Source organism: Diuraphis noxia, unplaced genomic scaffold, assembly GCF_037042655.1.
Source record: "Diuraphis noxia isolate RWA-SAM2 unplaced genomic scaffold, SU_Dnox_SAM2 contig0002, whole genome shotgun sequence".
NCBI classification, from domain to species: domain Eukaryota; kingdom Metazoa; phylum Arthropoda; class Insecta; order Hemiptera; family Aphididae; genus Diuraphis; species Diuraphis noxia.
In genome coordinates, this window is record NW_028301712.1 from 37,067,227 (window position 1) to 37,092,549 (window position 25,323).

A 25,323-nucleotide genomic window follows, 5' to 3' on the forward strand; every position below is an offset into this window, starting at 1 on the left:
CGTTATCCATGGAAAAATAAATATGTTTATAATAGAAAATGCCATTTCTATTATAAACATTTAAATAAATATTTACATTTTTATTTCGTGAGAATTAGTGGGAGTGCCACTTTTAAAGGTTTTTACGGACTCGCTGATCATTGTTAAGCTGAAAAATATTTCAGCAACTATATATTTCACTACTGGATTATATGTGATCGCGTTGAATAATTCACCAGCCCACATCACTTATTACGCCGAATTTATGAAATTGCCCATTACATGAAATCGGCAGAAAAATTGCCGATTTCATGAAATCTGCAACGCTGTTGCCGACAACGTGTAATCGGCAAATGTTGATTGCTAATTTCATGAAATAGGCACACTTTTTTCTGCCGATTTCATGAATTCGGTAACACATGCCAAATATGAAATAGTGATACCTATATAAATAATCAAAATTTCACGCGTGTTCATTATTGGCATTACCAAGCCATTATCTTTATTCCCTATGACGATAATACGATGCCATCATATAGGTAAGTACAAACATTTTATCTTAGTTTGTATTGCTTTGATAAAAGTATAAATATAATATGAATATATAACTAAACATATTAATATAATTTCATAACTTTCGACTTTTTTTATTTTTTTTTACGACTTTTTACACATAATTTATTATTACAATATGATTTTATTATATTTCCAGTGTTTATGTACAATCATAAATATACCACATTAATTTATATTGAATTATGTGTTATCATTATTTTAAGAATGGTCTTAAGAATGGTTCACGTTGTCGGCAACAGCGATGCAAATTTCATGTAATCGGCAATTTCATAAATTCGGCGTAACATATTATATAAAATGCTGTCGGAAATCTATAAAATCGTCTTATCTCTATAGTAAGTGGAGAAGGGTGGAAAGGGCCAAGACAGCCAAATACCTCACTAGCCCCTACCAAACCCCCACTAAAAAGATAACATTGCAGTTATAAGGCCCCATAAAATAATATATACAATACAGTGGACTTCTTTCAATTCTCCTATAATGGGCTATGGCAGTTTGCAATAATGACCCTTCAACAGTTTTCATGTAGATTGTGTATACGTTTTTTATTTATCTATATTTTTGTACCTGTCGTTTTTTGTTACTATATAAAGTTAAAAAATGTGTGCCTCTTTCCAATTCGAGCGTTATAATTTAGACATAACGCCATGAAAGTCCGATAAACCGAGGCCAACAAGTGGCCACCGGCCGATCGATACGCGTTTGCGAGCAGTAGTTGCGGCGGCTGGCTATAGGGGGGCGGGCGTTCATTGATAATGAACCGGACACCCACGCACATGAAAGTTGCGCGAGCGCTCTTGCGTATCCCGAGAGCAAATATGTACATATATATATAGTATATGCTCCATGTATATATATGTATATATCAATATAATGCGAGTGTAAAGGTGAAAAGGCGGCAGTGGTGAAAAAAGATTACTTATATATACATACTATACATTTAATGTATATATATATATATATATATTAATATATATATATATTAATATATATATATATTAATATATATATATAGATGGTGGGCGGAGCGGTATATAAAAAGGTAACTGCGCGCATCGTCGCCCGGCCGATAGTAAGTCGCGACTGCGGGTCGCCGATGCGGAGTGGTGGAAAAAGAGGAGCGCTACGACTGACGGTGTTGTGGGAAAACGGGGGGGGGGGGGACGAAAGCTCTGCCACCTACCGCGCGGACGAAAACAAAACATTACATCCAGTCGAACGTCGTCGGGTCGCGGACGTGCAACACATTTCACTGCGGTCCGTCGCGCCTGCACACCATGTAAATTACCCACATAATATTATTATTTGAGCGTGCTCGTCGTCGAACATTATGTACCAGGTGAGTGACTGCATAATATTATTATAACGGTGATAAATGATAATAATAATAATTGGTCACATATTTCGAACGATTATAATATAATATTATAATGATTATCGTGTATCGTGTCACCCGTATACATAATATTACAATAAAATAGGATGTCCGTATTATGAGTTATGCTCATTGCTCACTTATACTTGTAATGGCGTTGCCAATAATAATAATAATTGTGATAATCGTTCTCTTATCCGAACGAAAGTCGCGTGGATAGTGCAAGTAATGTGTGTAATAGTGTTATAATACAATCGTAGTATTATTATATTTGCGCGCACACGCACACCGACGCCAAGTTCGGATGGTCATTCTACATAGTGTCCCTACCATATGGTAACAGCGGCGGTCTAGGACGCGCTACAAAATCGATTCCAAACTGATTTATACCGTTGACAATATTATAATTAATGCTGCACCTACACCAAATTAAACTCGATATTCTTCTGAGTTTTATTGATACATAATGTGTATTTATGTATTTTTTTATGATAGTTAACATTAGTCTTGTGTATTGTTTGGATAAGTCGTAATTATTTATACTTTATTGATTAGATTATACCTTTTGTCGATGATTGGAATTTTTTCCATTCTCTCAAGCTTTATGTTACTATATGAGTCGATGTTAAACTTTAGGTACCGTACAGTATCTTCATATGCATAGCCATGTGGCCATATAGATAAAGTCTGGTATACCTATAATATGTTACACCAGACTCCAGGGGTCAATACGGGGAGCTTGCCCCCCTTAGAATTTTAAATTTGTTTACCAAAGCATTATCTGTAATGTGCCTATTTATTAAACATAGATTATTTTTAAAATGCAAGCATTGCATTTATAAAACAATCTTCATTTATTTTTTAAATTAATTTTATCCCCCCCAGAAAAATTTCTGGGGACGTCTATTCTAGACTCGATTGTTTACAATTGATTATATCCTGCGTATTGGTAGCCCAGCCTGACTTAGGTAAAATACTTTTTAAAAGCATTCAGAATATGTATTCGAATACTTTAAGATTATAATACTCCCAAATATTCGGAATACTTCAAAAAAAGTATTCCAAATATCTTTTGTAGATTAAGTGATCTTTTTATTTGATTTTATTAACAAGAATATTTTATTATTTTTAATTCAGTGTTTATAAATGAACAATTAACATTATAATAATCTCGATAATACACACCTATCTGGCATTCTATTAGTTATAAACTTATAACTTATAAATTATAATCAAATTCAGTGACCCAACTAGGATCTATTTTCGGGAGAGAGGGGAGAGGGAATGGAGTTATACATTTATATATAATAGGCATACTGTCACCCTTTAGTTTATTATTTGTTAAAGGGAAATACTGAAATCATGTATGAATGTATAATAATATCTTATCATCTTTTCGTCATCGATAGCTCATTGGCACAAAATTGGAATATAACATTACTGTTCCACTAAAAATAGTAGAAAACAAAACAATAAATTACTATAAAATATTTTGTATAGAAATATACATATTTACAAGTAAAAAAGAAATTTCTATGACTGGAAAATAAAATAGTGAAATTATTTATAAAATGTGATTGGATGTTAAAAAATTATTCCGAATGCTACCCAAATCTGAGCCTAAGTACGCAGTGTTATTTTATCAGGAACTAAATAAATTATATAATTTGTAGGTGGCTTTCAACACTTATACGAGTATGCTATTGTGTTTTATTATTTCTGCATTATTACTTCTTCTCTGTCACACCTGTAGATTGTAAGTGCAGGCTAGTTATTGGTCTCACACAACAACAATGCTAATAATAATAATAATGCTTGGTATTACTTTGTCACGAGTTTGTTTTGCTCGACAGTTTTTGGTATATAGTTGCTGTTATCGGCTGAAATACTTCTGCGATAGACGGACGCACACTATACGGTCCGTGTCTGAGCTCCAAACGATGCACGGCTAACCTTGCTGTGTACAACTGTTGCGCGCATCCGGTAGAGATAACCTCTACATGGTTGTCAACAATCCAATTGGTTTTCATGATAACTTACACACATGTTTGCAACTAGTTTTTATGGATTTTTAGCAAATTATGATACCTACTATGATACGATTATGAATTATAATATTTGTCTTGTTGCATTTCGACTGACTTTTTTTTTTATTACTATAATAGTAATACGTAATGAATACATTATTATGTATATTAACTATATTATTCAACTACATAATAAGAAGTGCATAGTGTACTGAACAGATTTGTAACCAAAACATAATCTGAAAGGTTAGTTCCTTGATCATAGCGTTAACTGGAGTGCGCCAACAACGACCAACTGTTGACGTCAACAGTAATGGGCAAGATTAGTGGTGTATTTTTTCATTTTAGAAATTAAACAAACAATAATTTGTTTAATAGTTTCAATTTTTAATCACTTTAAATTCACAGTATATTATCACAATCGCCGATCGTGTACTTTGTTACATATTATTATACGATATATACCTACGATACATTAGAAAAAAATGTATGTATTTACGAAACCATTAGAATAACGGTATCAGTAGATACGTTTGCGAACTTCCAATAATAACGAAAATAATAGTAACAACAGTCATTATCAGTCAGACATACTTATACTAACTTATATTAACGTACTTATACATATTTTACAATTATAATTGACATTGTACCTATCATTCAGTTCATATTGCATGATATATCTATACATTATATTTATATACATATTTATTTTTGGGCTCCCAGTCCCCATATAAACATATTTGGTGAGGCCAGCAATCTTCTTGAATAAAAAATAAATATTACAAATAGATTAAATATGCACAATATGTAGTCGCAAGATATGTATAATGTAGTAAATTCATAGTGTCAACAGTTCATAATTGGAAGAGCGCATTATTTTATTGTTCACTCAATTTATTCTATTTTAAGTATTTCATGTTTAGGCAGATTGTTGGTTTAGTTTAACCTCACAGTTATTATGATTAACGGTTATATTTTATAATTTCAATTTTGATGATAAATATTTAACAATTAAACCTTATTATAGGTAATTACTGGAAAAGCATTTATGAATGTGGGATTAGGTTATATTATTATATAATTGAAATATAGTATATAATTTAGGTGTACGAGTAGATACTATAATTATGATTCAATTAATTTTCTGCACTTTTTTGGGATTAAAAAAATTGGCAATTCAGTAAATTTTAAAATTAAATCTGATTTAAAGATAACTTTAATTTAATGAGATATAATTAAATAGGTTTCAACCCTCATATTTAAACTGTTTATTTGTAAGGTATACTAAAACATTTTAAATTCTACAGTTGTATCAATACATTAATGAATTATCTGATTAGTAAAAAAACACTATCCTTTTAAAAGTTCACTTAAATAAATTATAATTTATAATACAGAGTGTCCCGTGAGGATATACCCATTGCAATATCTCCCGAAATAATGGTGATATCGAAATTCTGGTCTTTTAATAAGATCTACAGGGATAAGAACTACAATTATATCATATTTTAATTGATTTTAATGTGTTGGTAAAAAAGCTAAAAAATATATATTTTTATTTAATTATTTCCAAAAAAATTAAGGATAGCCATTTTGTAGAGTTTATTTTTATGAAGATGTTGATGTTTCAAAATTTTATTTTCATTAACTTTCTGATTTTTAATATTTTTTTTAGTTTCGAGAAAAATTGCGAATTATTTAACACCGTAATGTGAAAACATGTGACCCACCGCGCCGCGCGCATTCCCATACGGCCGGTCGAATACCTTCCATGTTCCTAATAGTTATAAATTATAATCATATTTTATTTCTTCAAAACTAGAAAAAATATTAAAAATCGGGAAATTAATAAAAATAAAATGTTGAAACGTCAATATTATCAGGAAAATGGCTATCTTTAATATTTTTGAAAATAATTAAATAAAAAAATATTTTTTTACATTTTTTACAAAAACATGTAGACATGTAGTTCTTATCCCTCTGAATATTATTATAAAACCAGAATTTTAATACCTCCATTATTTCGTGAGATATCACAATGGGTAAATCCTCTCGGGACACCCTGTATATTGTTAAGTACCTACTTCGTCGAAAAAAAATCATTCTTATACAATTTGTTCATCTTAAATTTATGAAACTATTATTCTTTTAAATATTAATTTATCCAAAATGGAATATTCATTGATGCCAATTAATTTTTAATTTTTGTTCCATAATGTTTTTATTTTTATATCCATAAATCCATAATCTGTAAATTTTTTTGACAGTGGCCATAAATCTAAAAGATTTGTTTATCTTTCAGATACTTTTTCGTCTTTATATGTATCTGGTTATTGCTCGGTTTTACTATAGAATACAATTAGTAATAAAGTAATATTTCACATATCACATAGGTATAACAAATATCCACAAAAAAAATATTAGGAGACCATTAGTGAACCATGACTTATTGTAATTTTTATCTAGTTAAATTTATTGAATAATTTCATTATTTATAATGTATACAATTGTTATTAAATTATTAAAAGAATAATTTTTAATTTATTAATCTCCAATCAGCAGTTTTATAAGCAAATAACATATTATAAATAACATAATTAGACATAGATAACAAGTGCAACACTTCAATTTACTGCATAGGTACAATTAAAAATAATAAATTAAAATAATTTAATTAAATATTTAAGATTCAGACTTGTTATTGATGAATAAAAGCGTATGACGTATAGGAAGATTATTGCATCATATTACTGTAGATCATAAATTCATAAATCATATTACATTAAGTGATTGGTCATGTAAGGTTGAATAGTTCAATAAATACATTGGAGAGTTGAAGATAGAGGTAAATGATGTGTGTTGAATAAATATTATCAAGTGAATAAAGTTGAGTGCACATAATCAAAAAAATAAAATAAAAAAATAAGAAAATAAATCAGAGAACTTTGAAAAATGAGCATTAGGGAAATATATTTTTGAATTTTATTTGAATTTTATAAAAAAGTAGTTAGTTAAGAACACTTTTGTGTTATGTATATTATATGAAACCTAATTATAGATAATTGGAGTAAACTCTTTCAAAAATCTATTCCTAAGTTAATGGGAAAAAATTGAGTGTAAGCTATTAACTCGATATAGTCTTAAGTTTCATGATGCACTCAATAACTCAGTTTGAGTTGTATTCAAATATATATGAATATATTCATGTACAAGAAATACAACACGACCACCAAATTAATGTCTAAAAAGTTCAGTGATTTATACTGGGTTTAGTGGGTTTTATACTAGGTATTATGCAATTAAAATTTAAAATTAATTTAATTTAGGGTATACTACATACTTTAATAACAAAAGCATGTATCTAAAGTATAAATTAAAATTATGATATATTATTTTTAAGTATTTATATATTAGTTGATTTTAATTATTTAGAGTTTACCATATGCGTCATATTTTAATATATTATTGTCATTATGTATAAACTAAAACTATATTCTAAAATATCGTATGAGTGATTATTTGAACAGTTAGGTAGTTGTTGTATTAACTCATTATTAAGAAATATATTAACGTTTTTAAATATTTTGTTATTGCATATTTATTTTTGAACTATTTTTCATAGTAAATTCATTTTTTCACTGACATAATATGTTATCGGTTTTTTAAATTTGTTTACGTTTTGAACACTAAAATATACATTTTTTATTTCATATTCCGAATACAAATATTTTTATTTTTTATTTTATTGATTAAGCATCAACTACATAGGTTATTAGCTTTAATAAAAGTATTACATTCTTACATTCTTATATGTCATTGTACAATTCAATTTTTTTGATTCTGAACGGAGTGATGAATGCATTGATTTTACAATGATGTGTGTGTATTTTTTTGTATCTGTGTACAGCATAACTAGTCGAAATAATGCTAACTTTGGGGGTGGTTTCCGATGGAAAAGTGAATATCTTTGGTGCACTATAGAGGTCAAACGTAAACAATTTCCAACAGTTTTCAAAAAAATGGAGAAAAACAAAAAAAAAATGACAGAAAAACAGGAATTTTTACGCAAAACCAGTTTTCGACCAAATCGATTTTTTTTATATGGTTGTAATTCAAAAACTAATCACTGTAAATACTTGAAATTTTCACCAAATGTTTATGTTAGTGTTATCTATGTATATACAGTTTAATTTTCAAAATTTTTTGACTTAGGTATTTATAGACGACTGAAATTTTCAATTTTTCTAAAAATTTTTTTTGAAGTGTCGATAACATTTTTTTGGCCCTATCAAAATACTTGATAAATTTAATACAAAGTTTCTCATAAGTTATTCTTATAGTGATTAAAAAATTATTCGAATACATAGGCACCTATTTTTTTTCATAAGCGTTTATAGTTCAAATTTTTATGAAATTTGTCGAAAACGCCAAAATTTGCAAGTAATTTTGAAGTTGAAAAATCATAAAATTGTTTGTGTTTATAACTAAAGATTAAAAATACAACACTAAGTTTTCCATAAGTTTTGCTTCAAATAGCTATAGAGAAAATTTGAAGCGTCATTATAGGAAAAATGTTTTGAGCATTTGAGTTTTAAATTTTTATGAAATCGCGTAACGATAACGATTTATCCTCAAACCAGGTATATGTATATCTATGATAATTTAAGGTATTATGAATTATGATAACTACATGCAGTCTTTTTGGAAAAACTGATTAACCATGCCTTATGCAAAATGCGGCCTAATTGAAAAATAAAATATTTGTTTCAAAATGGAATATATGACAACATTTAAATATAATATATCCTTGACTGACAAATCATCTCCGTTCAAAATCGTTTTTCGTATACAATGATACCTATTTTTACAAACTTATTTAAATCAATATACTTTTTTAGAAAATAAATTCAGAAGTAAAAAAATCTGATATTGTTTGTTTCACACGAGTGACTGGTGTACCTACGTAAGAATTATCTGATTCGCATTTATTTTGTTTTTCAACTTTAACGAGTTCAAAGACATCTCTCTCTATATATATATGCATATATGAATATATATATATTCATTTATTATTTCAGTTTTCTTATCCGTTTCTATCTGTCATCTTATTCTAGTTTACAATCAATCTATATTGTCCTTAAAAGTTAGTATGTACCACTTTATATAGTTTATGTATCACTGCAACAAAATCAATCAATGTTGTCACATACACGCACATATTTATATACAAATAATGTTGTCCTTTTTTTTTTATAATTGGACAAATATATTGTTCGAATTTCAAAACACTCGAAGCCATATTTCAGCATCGCTACAAATGCATTAAAAGGAAGAATCACGGGCTATTTTTTTGATTATCATTTTAGGTGTCTGTTGAATAGTATATAAAATCTATCTTCAAATATGAATTAATACATCCTCATTTATTCTGAATCTGTTTTACCTTGTAGCGAAATCTATATTTTGATTAACCGTGTTCCAAGGGTATTCGAGCTAAGAGTTTCAATGTTATGTATTAATAACAATAGGCAGATATTTCTTGTTCGGCTTTGGCTATGCTTATCAGTTATCACAATCTTACAGTTTAAATAAAATACACACAACATTAAATGCTTTAAAATGGATACTGCTCGTGACCGGCAGAACGAAAGCCTTAAATTATGAAGATATTTTGTGTAACCAAAACGTTATTTTTTTCACAATTATATCTAACATAACTATTCAATAACTCTTGAATTTAATAAAAAAATACTTTTAATTCTATACTACCTTTATATTTTGTTATTGTTTTTAAAACAGCTAGCTAGTATTTGTGTTATTCTGATTAAATCCACTTTTTAAATTGAATTGTGATTTTTATACTAAAGTTGTTTGTATATTGTAGATGGTAGACTGTATAAGCAAATTTATTTTATCTGAAGTAATGGTTTTACAAAATGTATATTGTATATTGAATATTGAAAATCAGATAATATGAAACTCGTAAAACGTGAATCCAAAAAATTTAAACAAATCTCTATGACCACATATATATTATTTGTGCGATTAAATGGATTTTATAAATCTTACTTACATAAACTTCAATTATTTTGAATAATATCTTTAGAAATATGTACTTATCTGTATATGTTAAATATTTAAGTTGTCTCAACGTAAATATGTATTTCAGAAAAAACAAATATTTAAGTTATAAATATATAAAATAATGGAAATGATAAATAATGATATGTATGTAGATAGAAAGTGAAGGAAAAGAAGAAGAAAGAATGATATTATGTAATGTATATAAAATATAAATTAACAATAGATATATCGGTAAGTTTAGCCGGAGTCCTGCTTAAATTAGTACAGTAGTATAATTTCTATAATTTAATACAAAATAAAATTGATAATTCAATAGCAGAGTAATATGATAGTCAACAATATACCTATATGAACGCTTCTTAAATTATAAAGTTAGTTAAGTTGTAACAATCCATGAATTCAAACTTTTTAAAACTCAACCCTTTAGTAAGTAATAAGTATATAGTACGTGTGTATGTATAAGTATGTTGATTTATATGTCTTAGAGAAATTGAATTATAGTAACTACCTAGCGCATATAATATTATTGACAAAGTACATCTACACATTATCATAATCCATAATGGAATCTTTAGTGTAATTAAAGCCGATGTAGTTAATTAATGTATTTTATTCATTACTTTTACATGGATGAGTTAGTACCAGTGTCCAACAGTAAGAGTTTATTATTATAATATAGAACATAGCCACATAGATACAGTAGTGGTATGTCTGTATAATTACTACTTACCTATTGTGTTTAAAAGTTATTTTGTCTTAGTCATCTAAACTTAGTAGTTGGTGATAGTAATTATAGTATGGAAAAGATAATATATTTTTAAAAATTAGAAATAAAAGATAATAAATTAGACAAATTCCGAAATAATAATAACAAAAAGTTAACTATTTTAACTTAAGTTCTCCTTTTATAATGATAGAATTGAAATAACTATTCCCACTTGTGTAATTTTTCTTTTAATTATTAAATATCAATGTTTGAGTTCCCATGCTTGTTTTGGTCAATGAGATTGTTTGATATAGTACTAATATGAACTTTAATTGGTAATAGATTGAAGTCTGTGCCAATTGCGTCGTTTCTTACAGACTAGGTATAATTTATGAAATAATTCACAATATTTTTGACTGGAATACTTGTATTAAAATATTTTAAACTGTATGCATTTTGACATATATAAGTGTAGCATAAGATAATAATAAATAATGCTACCTATATGTTCATATAGGGATAGAGATTATATAGAACATTTCAGCTAAAAAGAGTTTACCATTTAAGTAAGGGTTAGAGAATAAAAATGTCATACGGCTTAAGCTATGTACCAACCCAATACACATATACACATATATTAATAATGATATATATTATATTCTGCAGATAAATAGAAAATATATATATATTCCTATCATATTATGAATTGTGTGCATTAAAATTATTTTGAGTATTCATTTATTATCGTATGTCAAAAGTATACTATTATATAATATAATACATACTTATGGAATTATATTACTTATATAAACAGTTAATATGTTTTATGTAAAACCTAGTCACCTAGAATAACTACATTGCTAAAAATACAATTTATATTTATGAGGTTATTTTTTAAGCCGAAATGTCATATAGAACAAATACAAAAAAAATCATTAACTTGTAATAGGGGACAATAGAGTACCTACTATACCTAAGGTAAATAGTTGTGATAGTCTATAAAAACCTCGGATGATCTAAATAATAAATTATAATTGTATATTGTTAATACACCTGTACCTACATAGTACGTATAATATCATAATTTATTAATATTATTCTGTTTTTCGATCCATTATCCAAAATGTACTATTAAGTGTTTACCGTTTCTATCTAGTTTGAAAGGTAGGTTTGTACATTTTTGTACGACTAATGTGTGTAATACTTACTACACTTCAATTAGTTACTAATTTTATGGTTTTTACCCTTGCGTACGTTTTAATAACTATTTTTTTTGTATTGTTACGTATTTGATGTTGACTATTTAGTATGAAATATATTAATCACAAATTTGGGATATTATTAAAAGAATTTTAAACAATAATGATCATTATTTGTAAAATATACTTTAATTATTCCAGAATTAAACTGATTTGAGGCAATAGTATAATATGCATTATTATAAAATGTAAATAAAAACTTAAGTGATTATATTCGGTTAGTTTATACTTAGAATTTAAAATTTAAAATTTAAACATCTAATTGATAAGTTAGTTACTCTTAGTAATATTCGTGAATCCTTTTAAACTAGACATAAAAATGTAATTTTAAGTAAAGTCCCTAGCGGGAACACTCATGATTAGATTTTTAGGGAAATTTATCTAAGCTTTAAGCTTAAAGCTTTTCAGAGAATTACTACTGCATTCATGAACTAAACGACTTCAGTAATTAAGTTAAGATAAAATATTGCTGTTGAGATAATTAAGAAATCTAAGTGATTAATTTTGAACTAGATATAATATACATTTCAAGGGATTGACTCGTTAAAAGGACTATATATAATAATTATATCCTAACAAATTTAATACTTTTTTCACTTTATTATTCAAGAAATTCCAATCCATTTTAAATAATTTAACTATTTTTATATGTATAGAATCTTTGGAATATAACATTAAATATTAACGAACATTTGTTGAAATATGTATTTGAAAGTATAAATCATTAACAATAAGTTTATTTGTATGAAACATAGTATTTGATACAAATCATAACCAATAAAGTCAAACCGACACGAAAAAAACTAGGTCATCGGATATTTATATAATATCTCTAGTCGTTATTTTAAATAATAAGTTTAGTCATACACACCATTTTGACAGCTATGTTCCGTCTGGAAAACTTGATGCGGGATAATTTTTTATGTGATCCCAATATATATCAAGTGAAATCCATAGTAATGTGGTTATAGGTAAAAATGTATGAGTTTTTACCAAAATTTCTTCTGACAACAGACATACATCATGCACGTGCACCTGTATAAACAATAAAAAACTACCTATAAGCGTGCAAGCCACGCACGCTATCTCACCTAAAGAAAATAAAATAACGTCACGAGTTTTATAACACGAAATGTATTTGCTTTGAAAATACTTATATTTGAAAAAAACTAAATACAAGTTAATGGTTATATTGATTTTAAAAGTTGAAACATATGAATTTAAAATATGGACAATGTGAACAATATAACTTGACTTCGACTTCGCTATAGAATATTGATAAACAAATATTCAAGACTTTAATATATAATAATACCTATTAATAATTACTTGGTTGAAAGTTGAATGTATAATAATATATGCTTAATAATGAATATGTATAAATATTAATTTTAGTTTTATGGAGTTTATGTTTTTGTTTTAATCGTTTTTGTCTTGCAATTGAAAAATAAATAAAATGTCCACTAACCATAAGCATAATATTTACGATACATAACTAGGACCAGACTTGATTATTTTTCATTAAAAATCAATTATCAAAATATGGGAATTTAATTTTAATTTAAAAATAACAACAGTGCGTAGAAACTATAAAACACGTTTATATAATTTGTTTTTTTTTATACATAATGTTTATGATATTGACAGTATTCAGTTGGCCTTAAATGACCTCTATTGACTATTTTACGTCAAATACATCAATATAATTTTAAAATAAATATTTACAATTTATTAAAAATAAGTTAAATTACTACATTATTATTTATTAGATGCCTGTCTTATATCTCAGTATTATTATTACCTGCCCATTTTTATCCTAACCTAACGGGAGTGACTGTTGTGTAGATGCAAATTATTTTAAACAAAGCTAATTAGCCTTTAGACATTTTAATTTATATTTCTTAATTAAAATAATGGATTACTTTTAACTTTCAACTTTTCTTATAAAATAAAAACAACAAAAATAAAGCATGTGGTTCCGAAATAAGTTTAAAAAACTAAGTTTATTCAAAATTACAAAATCAAAAAATTATACATATTACCATAACTACACCGAACGTTCTCAACGATAAAATATCATACAATTTATTTAATATTTGTTTTTTTTTAGTTTTGTGTAATTTTACTTTTAAATCATGAAAGTAAGTGATGTAGTATAGGTAATAATATGAAATATGATTTTTTTTATGTGAACTCATAGTTACAAATTGTATATTATAAAATCAATCGTACAAGTTATTTATGTGTTTTAATGTTATGCATAATTATCAATCTAAAATAATAAAACCAGTACATTAAAATTAGAAATATATTCGTCAGAAGTTTAAACCATGAAATTGTTTGTTTGTTTTTTTAAGTTCAAAAGTTTTTTTTATGTTTTATTTTATATTCGTTGTATCTATGAATTCACATTAAAAAAAATATTCCATATTATACTACATCACTTACTTTCATGATTTAAAAGTAAAATTACACAAAACTAAAAAAAAAAAAAACAAATATTAAATAAATTGTATGATATTTTATCGTTGAGAACGTTCGGTGTAGTTATGGTAATATGCATAATTTTTTGATTTTGTAATTTTGAATAAACTAAGTTTTTTAAACTTATTTCGGAACCACATGCTTTATTTTTGTTGTTTTTATTTTATAAGAAAACTTAAAAGTTAAAAGTAATCTATTATTTTAGTTAAGAAATATAAGTTAAAATGTCTAAAGGCTAATTAGCTTTGTTTAAAATTATTTGCATCTACACAACAATCACTCACGTTCATAAAAACATTTATCAAATATTGGCAAAAATCTAAAAAAAATTATTTTAATGACTTACAATTTCATTCCAGATATTAAATGAAAAATCTGTTGAATCATAAGTTACTATAGCTTTCAGTTTCCACTAATTTAATTATAACATCAAATTGTGACAATGCGTTAAATATACTCGTATTCAATATCTGATTATTAAAAGTTTGTTCATTGTTAGCGTAAAGTTCATTGTAACCGATGTTAATTTAAACAAATCTAAAAGTGAAACGTAGAACTAATAAAGCAAAACAAGTTTTTCTTTGCTCTTATAAAATTAGAGCTTAAATTTGAAAAAAAAATGTAACAATCTAAACGAATCGGTGCTCCAGCACACTACACATTTTCAATAACCAGTTAAGAGTTACATAAAAATTGGACTGAGCATGACGGATCTATAGAATAAATTGAAAAAATTGAAATGGTAAAATTGATTTTTTTGCAACAAGTTAATAAAGCTCAAAGTAAATACTAAACATAGTTTGTATATTATACGAAAAGTCAAAAATTGCCACAAATCAATAATAATTTATCATTTCAACATTATTCTTAACAGTGATGTACCTCTATTGCCTATACATTACGCCGTTCAACTGTCTTGTATTGACAATCAAAAACCTAATATTTGATGGAAGCACACTTTGATCGCTAAGACAATAATCATCTTATGCGCTAAGGCGTAACTTCGTCCAATAATATGATATTATATAAATGTATTAATATTATGATTTGATATTTCATCGAATTAATTAGATCTGTAAATATCCAGCTAATGTTTGGTGGACTGTTTACCTCCATTATTTCAGCGATGCGACTCTGTTCCCTTTGTTTTAACCAAGCTATTTAACATAAAAACATATACAGATAGACAAAATCTTTGTTTGAATATTACGTAAAACAATAACATTACATTTGTATTATTAATACATTGTATGTTTACCAATCATTTGGTCAACTGCAATATTACATTATAGGTATTTTATAAAAACATTATAAAAACTATTTTCGTAACACTTGAATAATATAACATTATTAATAATTATTCATTGCACTGGCTATTTTTCAAATATAACAATTGATTACCTAGCAATATTGTGAATAACTATTTTATATTATGTTCTCAATGATTTATAAAATAAGATTTTTTTTTATTAGCTTCAAAATTAACTATGATAGCTCTACAACAATCATCAAAATATAACAAAGATAATTAAGATTTACATTACAAAATAGTATTCGTAAAACATTGTGATTTAGATGATAATAAAGGAATGTTAGGTAGATAAAAATAATAATGGATCGAAAACCATGTTCAAGTTACAGATAGCGTATTCGACAGTTAAAATTATTGTAATAATATAGTTAATGAGGTAATAAATATTGGACAATGGAATAAGTTGTTTGTTTAGAACAGCTGTAAAGAGAGTGATTAGAGGATTAATTTATGAAGAAAGTAAAGAAATAAATTTAGCCAACGACTTATCGCTGGTGTGACTATTAAGTAATGGGATAATTTTGAAGTCGGCGGCGGAGGCATAAGAAACTTAGAGGAGTTTTAAGATGATGAGACATGAGTACAGTATTCAGATTTTCCGGCTTTAAATCATGGACATCGCCCATGTAAAGAGCGTATTTAGCTGGACTGTCTTTGTTCTTAGTACAAGTCTCAAAAAAAAATATTATAAGTATATTGACGTATTAACTATCGTAATAAACATAATTATATATATATAAAAAAAAAAAATAGCAAATTTAATAAAAGTAAGTTACTTTTACACAAAAATGAAATATGTAGTAAGAACAATTAGCATATATTAAAGCGGTGTTTCCGAATTGCGGACAAAAACCGTAAAAACATGTGAGTTGCGGAGATTAAAAAGGTAACATACGAATTGCGGACACAAATATAAGATACTAATTGCGGACAAATTACCTATTATTATTTTTAAGTCATCCTAATATATATCAATTGATCGAGGCCCTAAATGAAGTACAGACTAGTAGCTATACGAAAATGAATTGTTCTGCAGTGCGAAATTTAAAACGAGCAAAAATAACTGTTGAAAAAGAGGCATTTATTAGCAATCAAATTTTGCAATATTCACGTGGTGAAATCAGTTCAGTAGAATATCATATATACAGGCTGTTTCAAAAAAATTTTTACCAAAAGATTTAAAGATCTATAAATACTATGACGATAATCTATAAGTATTTTATAAACAATTTTTGTTACAAAATTAAAACATTAAATAATTTAACAACATTTTAATAATAACGATTGCTCTTTTACAAGACACAAATATTTTTAACCCCATCACCTACCAACTTTTTGGTAGCTTGTCCTAAGTCCTGAAAAAGTGGTGAAGGGAAATATTTGTGTCCGCAACTCACCTGATTTGAGAAATGTGTTTGAGAAAAAAACTCTGTACGCAACTAGTACTACGATAACGAAACTCGTGTCCGCAATCGTTATGTTACAATATTGACCTGAATAATTTCGTCCGCAACTAGTATGTGTCCTATTAAAGTAACAGGCGTTACAGGCATAAGAAATAACAGAAAAGGAGATCGCCCAATGATTTAATCCTACAAACAGAAGTTATTAATTATTTGGGATTTTTTTTTTTTTGAGATATCGTTGTTTCCTTAAATACCAAACTGTTATATTATACAACTGATGGTGCAATTATTGTAAGATTTGAAGTAAATATATTTGGGTTAGATTATGACTTCTATGAAAATGTATAAACTCTATAACGAAAAAAAACATATCTCTTGTGTTAATACTGTATGGTTGGTTTTCTACGAAATATCTTGTGGTAGGCGTAGTTATAACCTTAGTATAGTTTTTTATTTTTTATCGAATGGAGAATTCCTTAGGTTTTATTTAGGTTATTTTTAAAGTTTTTTAGTTATAAATATTAATGTTGATAGGTACAGGTAGTTAAAATTTCGTGTCATCATACAGTATTTTTTATTTTATATAAACCAAGAGCCGTTGGGTGCTATTTTAAGGAATTTCGTTTTTGAAAATTAGAAATTGTATTATTTTTATCGTGGAAACGGCAGCCCCAACGAGGAATGAGTAAGTTAGAAAAGTTCGTATTATCACAGTAAAATAACAGCGAAGAAAAATTCATCTGCATGACTGATATGTGGTTTTATAGAGGTTATTGGATTTTTATCTTTGTGTATTTTTGGTTTAGTGTTATATTGATATTAATTTTCCAAGTTAGTTTTTCATCTAGGTTTACCCCTAAGTATTTCAAAGAGGTTTTTACTAGTTATTTCTTTTGATTTCTAGATTGTTTATTCGTTGTAAGGCTAAATTTAACACATTATCTCAAAGTAAATATCTTGGCTTTACTTTTCTTAGGTTTTATGGTAAGTATCAATCTGGAGAATCGCAGTATAATTCGTTAACAGAGTTTTGTAGATCTTTTATACTTTTATAGTATTATTAACAACTCTAGGATTGAGTTTTGCGTTCAAATTGTGGTGACATGTTTTTTTCTAAGTAAAATCAATAATTTGTACAAAATAATACATATTTTAAATCAGTGTGTGTACACGTGCACTGTACATAATGAAGAAAATAACGAATTAAAATGTATTTAAAGTTGATTAACTGTTTAGCAATCGCATATCATAGGGAAAAAATTAACTATTTAGCTATGAAACTTAACTTTAACTTTTTAACTCTTATATGCTCAGCCTTACTAACATTACACTGTACACAGTATCATCATAACCTAACTATATGTGTATAATATATACTTTTAAAATGAACATCAAACAAAAATTTTTAACATTAATATAGCATGATATGTGTATACGATTACCCGCATGAGTAGATGTACTCTGTTAAACTATAATATATAAATATGTTAGGTACTTGGTGGCAGCTGATCAATGTAAATTAGAACAATAAATTCGCATTGTATAATGAAACCTAACGTCTAACAAGTAATAATGGCAATGTTATTATAATAAATATACATACAAGTAATAGTAACAATGTATAGTTACTGCATATATATATATATGTATGTATACAACGTAGGTACGTATGTATATAACACAACACGAGCGTGCGAAAAACCTGATTGCTCAACGTGTTTACACTTAACATGACATAAAATGATAAAATATATCTATCTACCTATGATTATGTATACAGGATGGTTTGGTAACAGTTAATAGGAAGGTACTTATACTTTTTACCCCAAAAGGTAGAAATGTTTTTAAAACCATTTATGTTTTTTCATAGATAATTTGAAGTTATTACAAAACAATATTATTTATTATTCGTTTTTTAATATTTATTATAATTACTAATAAATTAATATTGTTAACAGTTTTTTTATTATTTTTTCTGTCTAGGAACAGAAAATATTTCTGAGAATTTCCATTAATAAATATTGAATTTTGAACAAGTATGTAGTTATATGTTATATTTAAAGTTTTTGTGAGTAAAGTATAGTGAACCAGCATGATACGGATTAGGTTAACCCCTGTTGCTTGTACCACCTACTCTATACTTTAAAACTTGAAACTTATTACAAATTATTATATTTTCGTAAAAATAGGTACTTTAAATTCTCAGAAAACTCATCTGCTTTGGATAAGCTTTGTATTTACCACGTGTGTCTAAAAAAATTAGTACAGTTCGGACAAATAACAATATTTAGCTATACAGTTTTTATATCTCCTGCATTGCTTAATTAGGTATCAGTTTCGTTAGGTTACTCAAAATGATTAATTATTATTTGTATACGAGTATTTTAGAGTTTATCGTTATATTTATATTATACTATTGTTTGATTAGGTGAATTTTTTATTTCAATAGGTAATTTATTATTATTATTTTTTAATGATAAATTCAATTGGTCCTCACGTCGTACTTAACTCATCATAGTTTTACAATCCTCAAACAACCAACCCATGACCACCCAATCAATATTTAGAGAAATAATTAAATATTCAACTATTCTCAGTATTCCCGATAATGTATTGTAGTACTCGTGGAGTCATGTGGAAGTCATTCGACTTCGCCGAGACATAAATACATAATACACCAAAAACAATATTATTGTTACTTCACGTATTATCGTTGACGTACAATAATATAGTTATAGTCGATAGGCATACTCAAAAATTTCCCTAATTTCAAATCTCTATCATCATCGTTTCAAAGTATCATGTTTATTATATTTTGAAAATATATTATATCAATAATTTAATGTTCATCCTTGAAAAACTGTTGCGGATAATGATGTGTAAACGTTCAATATATTGATTTTAAAAAAATACGCCTTGATTGCTAGGTATAATTACAGGCTTCGACATTTACAGGTTTAATTTGAAGTTTTAAAATAATTTTTTTGGTCCTTAAATTGAATTGTCTAAATGAGATTCTTATATGATTCTGGCTATTTATTTTCTATTTCTTCGTCAATTCCAAATAAAGGTGTTCTGATATAATAAGGAGATTTAAGTAAGTATAAGTATTTTATACGATTAATTAGAAAATGTTTCATGGCGTTCAGTATCACATTGCAAGTATAACATATGTGGGTATTTCTTTGCCACATCATGTGTCTGTGCGTTAGCCTAGTATGTTCAATTCTGAAATTAAAAAATCAAAAAAAATATGAATTTTTATTAACTGTAATAGAATACCTACCCATAATTATTATATCTTGACGACGATGTCTATCGTAATATAATCGCATCGTAATCCAATTCAGAATACTTGACAGTGGTGTAAATTCTTCGAATCTTTTTTTTTAGGAGGGGGTGAAATTGCTGTACATTTTATGTATTACATCACAAAAACATTTTTGGGAATATCATAACTCATAAGCACCTCTCATACAACCATTGAATAATATATAAGTACGAAGCATATGATGTAGTAAATATGAATGCACACGTGGAAACAAATAATTACATACTTAATATTTAAATATTCACATAAAATGTATTAAGTTATACATTAAACATGATGTAGGCGTAGAATGGTAGGGGCTTAGGAGGCTATAGTCCCCCCCAGAATTCTAGTAAGCCCCCAGAAATAAAAATGTATTATATGTATTAATGTTAATTTAAGGTTTAACCTTAAGCAGGCGTTTAAATCTTATAAAGGTACTATAGTAATCATTTCCTATTTAAAATTGAAATTTTTTTATATTTAATTCAAATACAAAATATTTATTTGATAATAATATGATGTATAGTATATTATTTATTTATATTTTACTTAATAATGTCTTCTTTAGTCCTTTTTACATTTTGTTCCTTTACATTTTTCTATAGTTATATTTGTAGGATAAATGTTCTGTACCTCTGTCTCCGAATCATTATAGTCTTTATGCGAAGTAATTCGCAAGAAGTTGCGGAATCTTCGTTGATACGACAAAAAAATATTATTTCCCCCCACCCAAAAAAAAAATGACGTTACGCTTATGTGTACATCATTGCATAACGATAAAATTATATTCGAGAGCTTAGTGATTTATTTTTGTACTCACAATTCAATAAGATGTAATTCAATATTATATATTTTGAGCAATAGTGTTTTTTTCATGATTTACGATATAATTTTATCTAAGTTATTAATTTACTATTCGAGTTTCAAAAGGACCAATTATTATATAAATTATATCATAATAACAATTTTTCATAAATCATAAAATGAAAAATAATGAAATACAATATAGAAATAATATAAAATACATACTTATATATTTTATATAATATATAACTATGAATCATCTAATAATAGTATAAAGTTTCAATATATTTAAAATAAGTCGAAATCGTGGTGATAATATGTTCAAACTTCAAATCAGCTTTTAGTCTGTACATGGTTTTCATAATTCTGTTGTTTGGGGTAAATTGCTTCTTTGTTAATATAAAATGTATTTTTAGACCTATATAATATTGCGTGTAGGAGAAAGGAAGCAAAAAAACGACTTAGAACTCAGTATAGTAAATATTTTGGCATAAAGCTTATACATAAAGTATAAAAATGTTAATCGCAAACGATGTTGTTCTAGCGTGTTTCAAGGTTAAAAGGAATACATTGATAAAATCGTGGGGAGTACTTACGAAGAATGCGTTTTATTAAGGGGATTCGAGTTTTTTTATATTGCACTATTTGTACAATACAGTATGCAAGTGTGGTGTAATGGTGTTTAAAAAGTAAAAATAAGTCAAGCCTGTCCCCCGTAATTACGCTTTTGATACTGCACGTTCCGTAGGCATTGGCGGATGGTTTATTTAATCCAGCATGGGCACAAATATCCGCTCGCCAAGAAAACGTATCAATCCCAATTTGTATGTACGCTACGATTATTTGTTTCGTGCCCACGGTGAGGGTCAAAAACTATATATTTATATTATGTACAGCTCAATATAGCTGCCATTTTCCAATAATAATAGCTATACTGTAGCGCTGTATGCATTATGCACACAAATTTCAGCAGCAGTGTTTATACATTGGGGGAGGGGGTTTTGCCATAACATTCGCAATAACTATTCACAGCCGGGCCCGTTAATCTCGCAAGATTAGAATTTATTCATTGGTTTACGTTGTCACTGACCGATTACCGGTCGGGTAAAACACCTGTCGATCCCATTTTAATATTCATACATCGTATATATATATATACCTCATGTATGTGCGGCGCATTAGTGAATAATATAATATTATATATATATTACCCTCGTCCGGCACGACTCGAATGTAAATTACATTTCAGTTCAAAAAATGGATCAAAAAAAGTGTATATATATATATATACATATATTTATGTGTATGTGTGTGTGTGTGTGTTTGTATTTATAATGGCATAAAAATCCCGCATTAATGTTATTATTATTATATTGAATTGCGAACGACCGTAAATGCATTAATCGTCAGTGTCGAATCAATCGGTTGTCATCCAGTTTCCATTTGTACACGATTAACTTTATATCGTGATGTGTGTTTTTTTTTTTTGTGTCTGTCATCAGGTTTTGGGGAAGTAAAAATGCTTCGATTTTCAACTTCAGTACCTTGTTACATCAGAAAGTAAATCTAGTTGGTACTTTGAGAGGGGGGTCAAAAGTATTTACTAAAGATTTTTACTAGATTTCTCATTTAGCGATTTTCTTATTTTGGTGTAACTCTAAAACAAATGATCGCAGATACTTGAAATTTTCACTGAATGTTTATATAGGCATTTTATATACTTGATAAAGTTTTCAAAATATTTTGATTAGTTTTGAGCTATTTACTGACATTTTAACTTTTCAACTTTTTTAGTTTTTTTTCTATTAATGTCAATAAAATTTTATTGGTTGGGTCAAAAAGCTTCAAAATTTAATATAAGGTTTCCAACATATTGTTTGAATAGCAGTTGAAAGATATTAAAAATACATAGTTGCAATTTTTTTTTATAAGCATTTAAAGTTCAAATTTTGACTAAATACGTAAAAATTACGGCAATGTTCAAATTATCTTAAATAGAAATTCACAAAAATTTTGCAACCAAATTATATAAATAAAAAGTTGATAAATTACGAGAAAAATCACTACATTTGCAGTTTTAACTGAAACATTTTATTTTAAAATAAATATTAAAGTATAAAGTATTGCAAGTATATAAAGTAGGTAGTAGGTACCTACATAGATGAATAATTTTTAAACGTTGCCTTAAATAATGTACGTGAAATGTATGACAGTATATTTCGTAACAAAAAAACTGATGCAATTTTAAATTACTTGATGGAAAAAAACAGATATTTGACTTAAATTTTTAAAACGTTAATACCCAAACCTATATCAAATATGCATTTTACAATATATTATATATGTATATATATAAAATAACCTATAGTTTTCGTTTAAGAGTACATAATATATACGTCCCGATCTATGTACTCAGCTGGTTCATTGACTTTATATCGCCAGCCTGCAATAGTCGAGTACCTATTCGTTTCTCCGCAGTTAGATGTTACACGTCGCCGCGCCGCCGCAATAACGAGAACACGTATACTTGCTACGGTCGTCCCGTACACTGAGATGACACATCACACATAATATGGAAATATTTTAAAACAACAATTTTGTGACTATTAGTGAAATTTTGATTTTTTTCGTACTTATAGATAAAATACTATTTGATTTTTGATAAAAAAAATTTCCTATTAATTTCTAATTATTATTAAAATATGTTTGTGACTATTGATGCATTATATTATTAAGTTTGGGTATAATTATATGTAGGTAGTAGATATACCATACGGTCGTATTCTTTGAAATTTCAAGTTTTTAATGCCATATAACTGGTAAGAGTTAAGCCTTACTTTCTAAAACGCACATAGTACATCAATATCACAATTCGTATTAGGTACAATAAAAATAAATGTTATATTTTCACGTTACACGTTGCACTTTATAATTACTATATGAAATTTCCAACAAAAAAACAAAGCGATTTCAGTAAAAGAACTAATTTACCAAAAACTACTAGTAACGATTTAATTTAAAAAAACAAATCTGCAAGCTTATCTCGTTTATCCAACCAACTTGTTTATGATGGCCTGTCACATTGTTCACATTTTGTGGATAAAAACACACACAGAATAATAAAGTTGTGAAGTGAAAAATTTAAAATTTAAACATTTATATTCATATCTACATACACATTATACTATTTAAATTGATAAATATAAAAAAAAAAAGTTATTTTTGAATTAATTGCTTATAATATTAATTTTTTTCCAGCCATATAGATGCTGAACAATTGAACCAATCATGATTGGCCCTTTAATAAAGGCGGCTTTCATCACCACAATTGTGATTTGTGGGGTACACTGTGAGCGATACATTGGTAAGTAGTATGATAGGTACTTAATTTCTTTTATGTGTATTTTCAATATTTTTTTATCAATCTCTTACTTTGTAATAAAAATAATACATACTTACTTACTCATACTTACAAATTGCATTATTCAAAAAAATTGAAAAAAATGAAAATAACATATTTATTTATTAAATTTACATAATATATTTTTAATATTCAGACTAAGACAATAAATAAAAATAAATCCTTTTGAATGTATATATAATATAATATATATGAGACTTGTTTTGTGTGCAAGGGCGCCCATACAGTTATTTTTAGAGATGGGACAAAATGAAACTTTAAGTTTCAAAACTCATCTATAGCATAAATATAAATATATATATATATAGGTAGTGCATGTTGTCAGTAATCATGTACTGTATATATATACCTTTATATTAGAAGGTATATTAGCATAAATAATGCATAACTTTATGAAAAAATTTACACTCTTTTAATAATTTTATGTAATCTAATATTATGTCATCCCTGAGAGTTTTTGATTTTAATTGCCAATAATTAAGCCAAATTAAATCATTTATTTTTAAACATTGTAACTTGTAATATGATTATTTAGTAAAATAACTATATAATTATTATTTTATATTTTTGCTAT

At 26.9% G+C, this 25,323-nt stretch overlaps 1 protein-coding gene across 8 annotated transcripts in view; it reads left to right on the top strand.

The window, feature by feature from the left end:
• The first annotated feature begins 1,752 nt into the window (after nucleotides 1–1,752).
• Nucleotides 1,753–25,323, top strand: part of IA-2 (tyrosine phosphatase IA-2) — a 49,957-nt gene continuing 26,386 nt past the window's right edge. For 6 of the 8 annotated variants that reach the window (XM_089219068.1, XM_089219069.1, XM_089219071.1 and 3 more), the window contains exons 1-2: nucleotides 1,753–1,894; nucleotides 24,587–24,692. In XM_089219068.1, coding sequence (XP_089075194.1) covers nucleotides 24,617–24,692 — 76 coding nt within the window. In that variant the 5' untranslated portion in view covers nucleotides 1,753–1,894; nucleotides 24,587–24,616. Of the gene's footprint in view, nucleotides 1,895–24,127; nucleotides 24,148–24,586; nucleotides 24,693–25,323 lie in introns of those variants that run through there. The other 2 variants (XM_089219073.1, XM_015508036.2) reach the window with 2 other exon arrangements.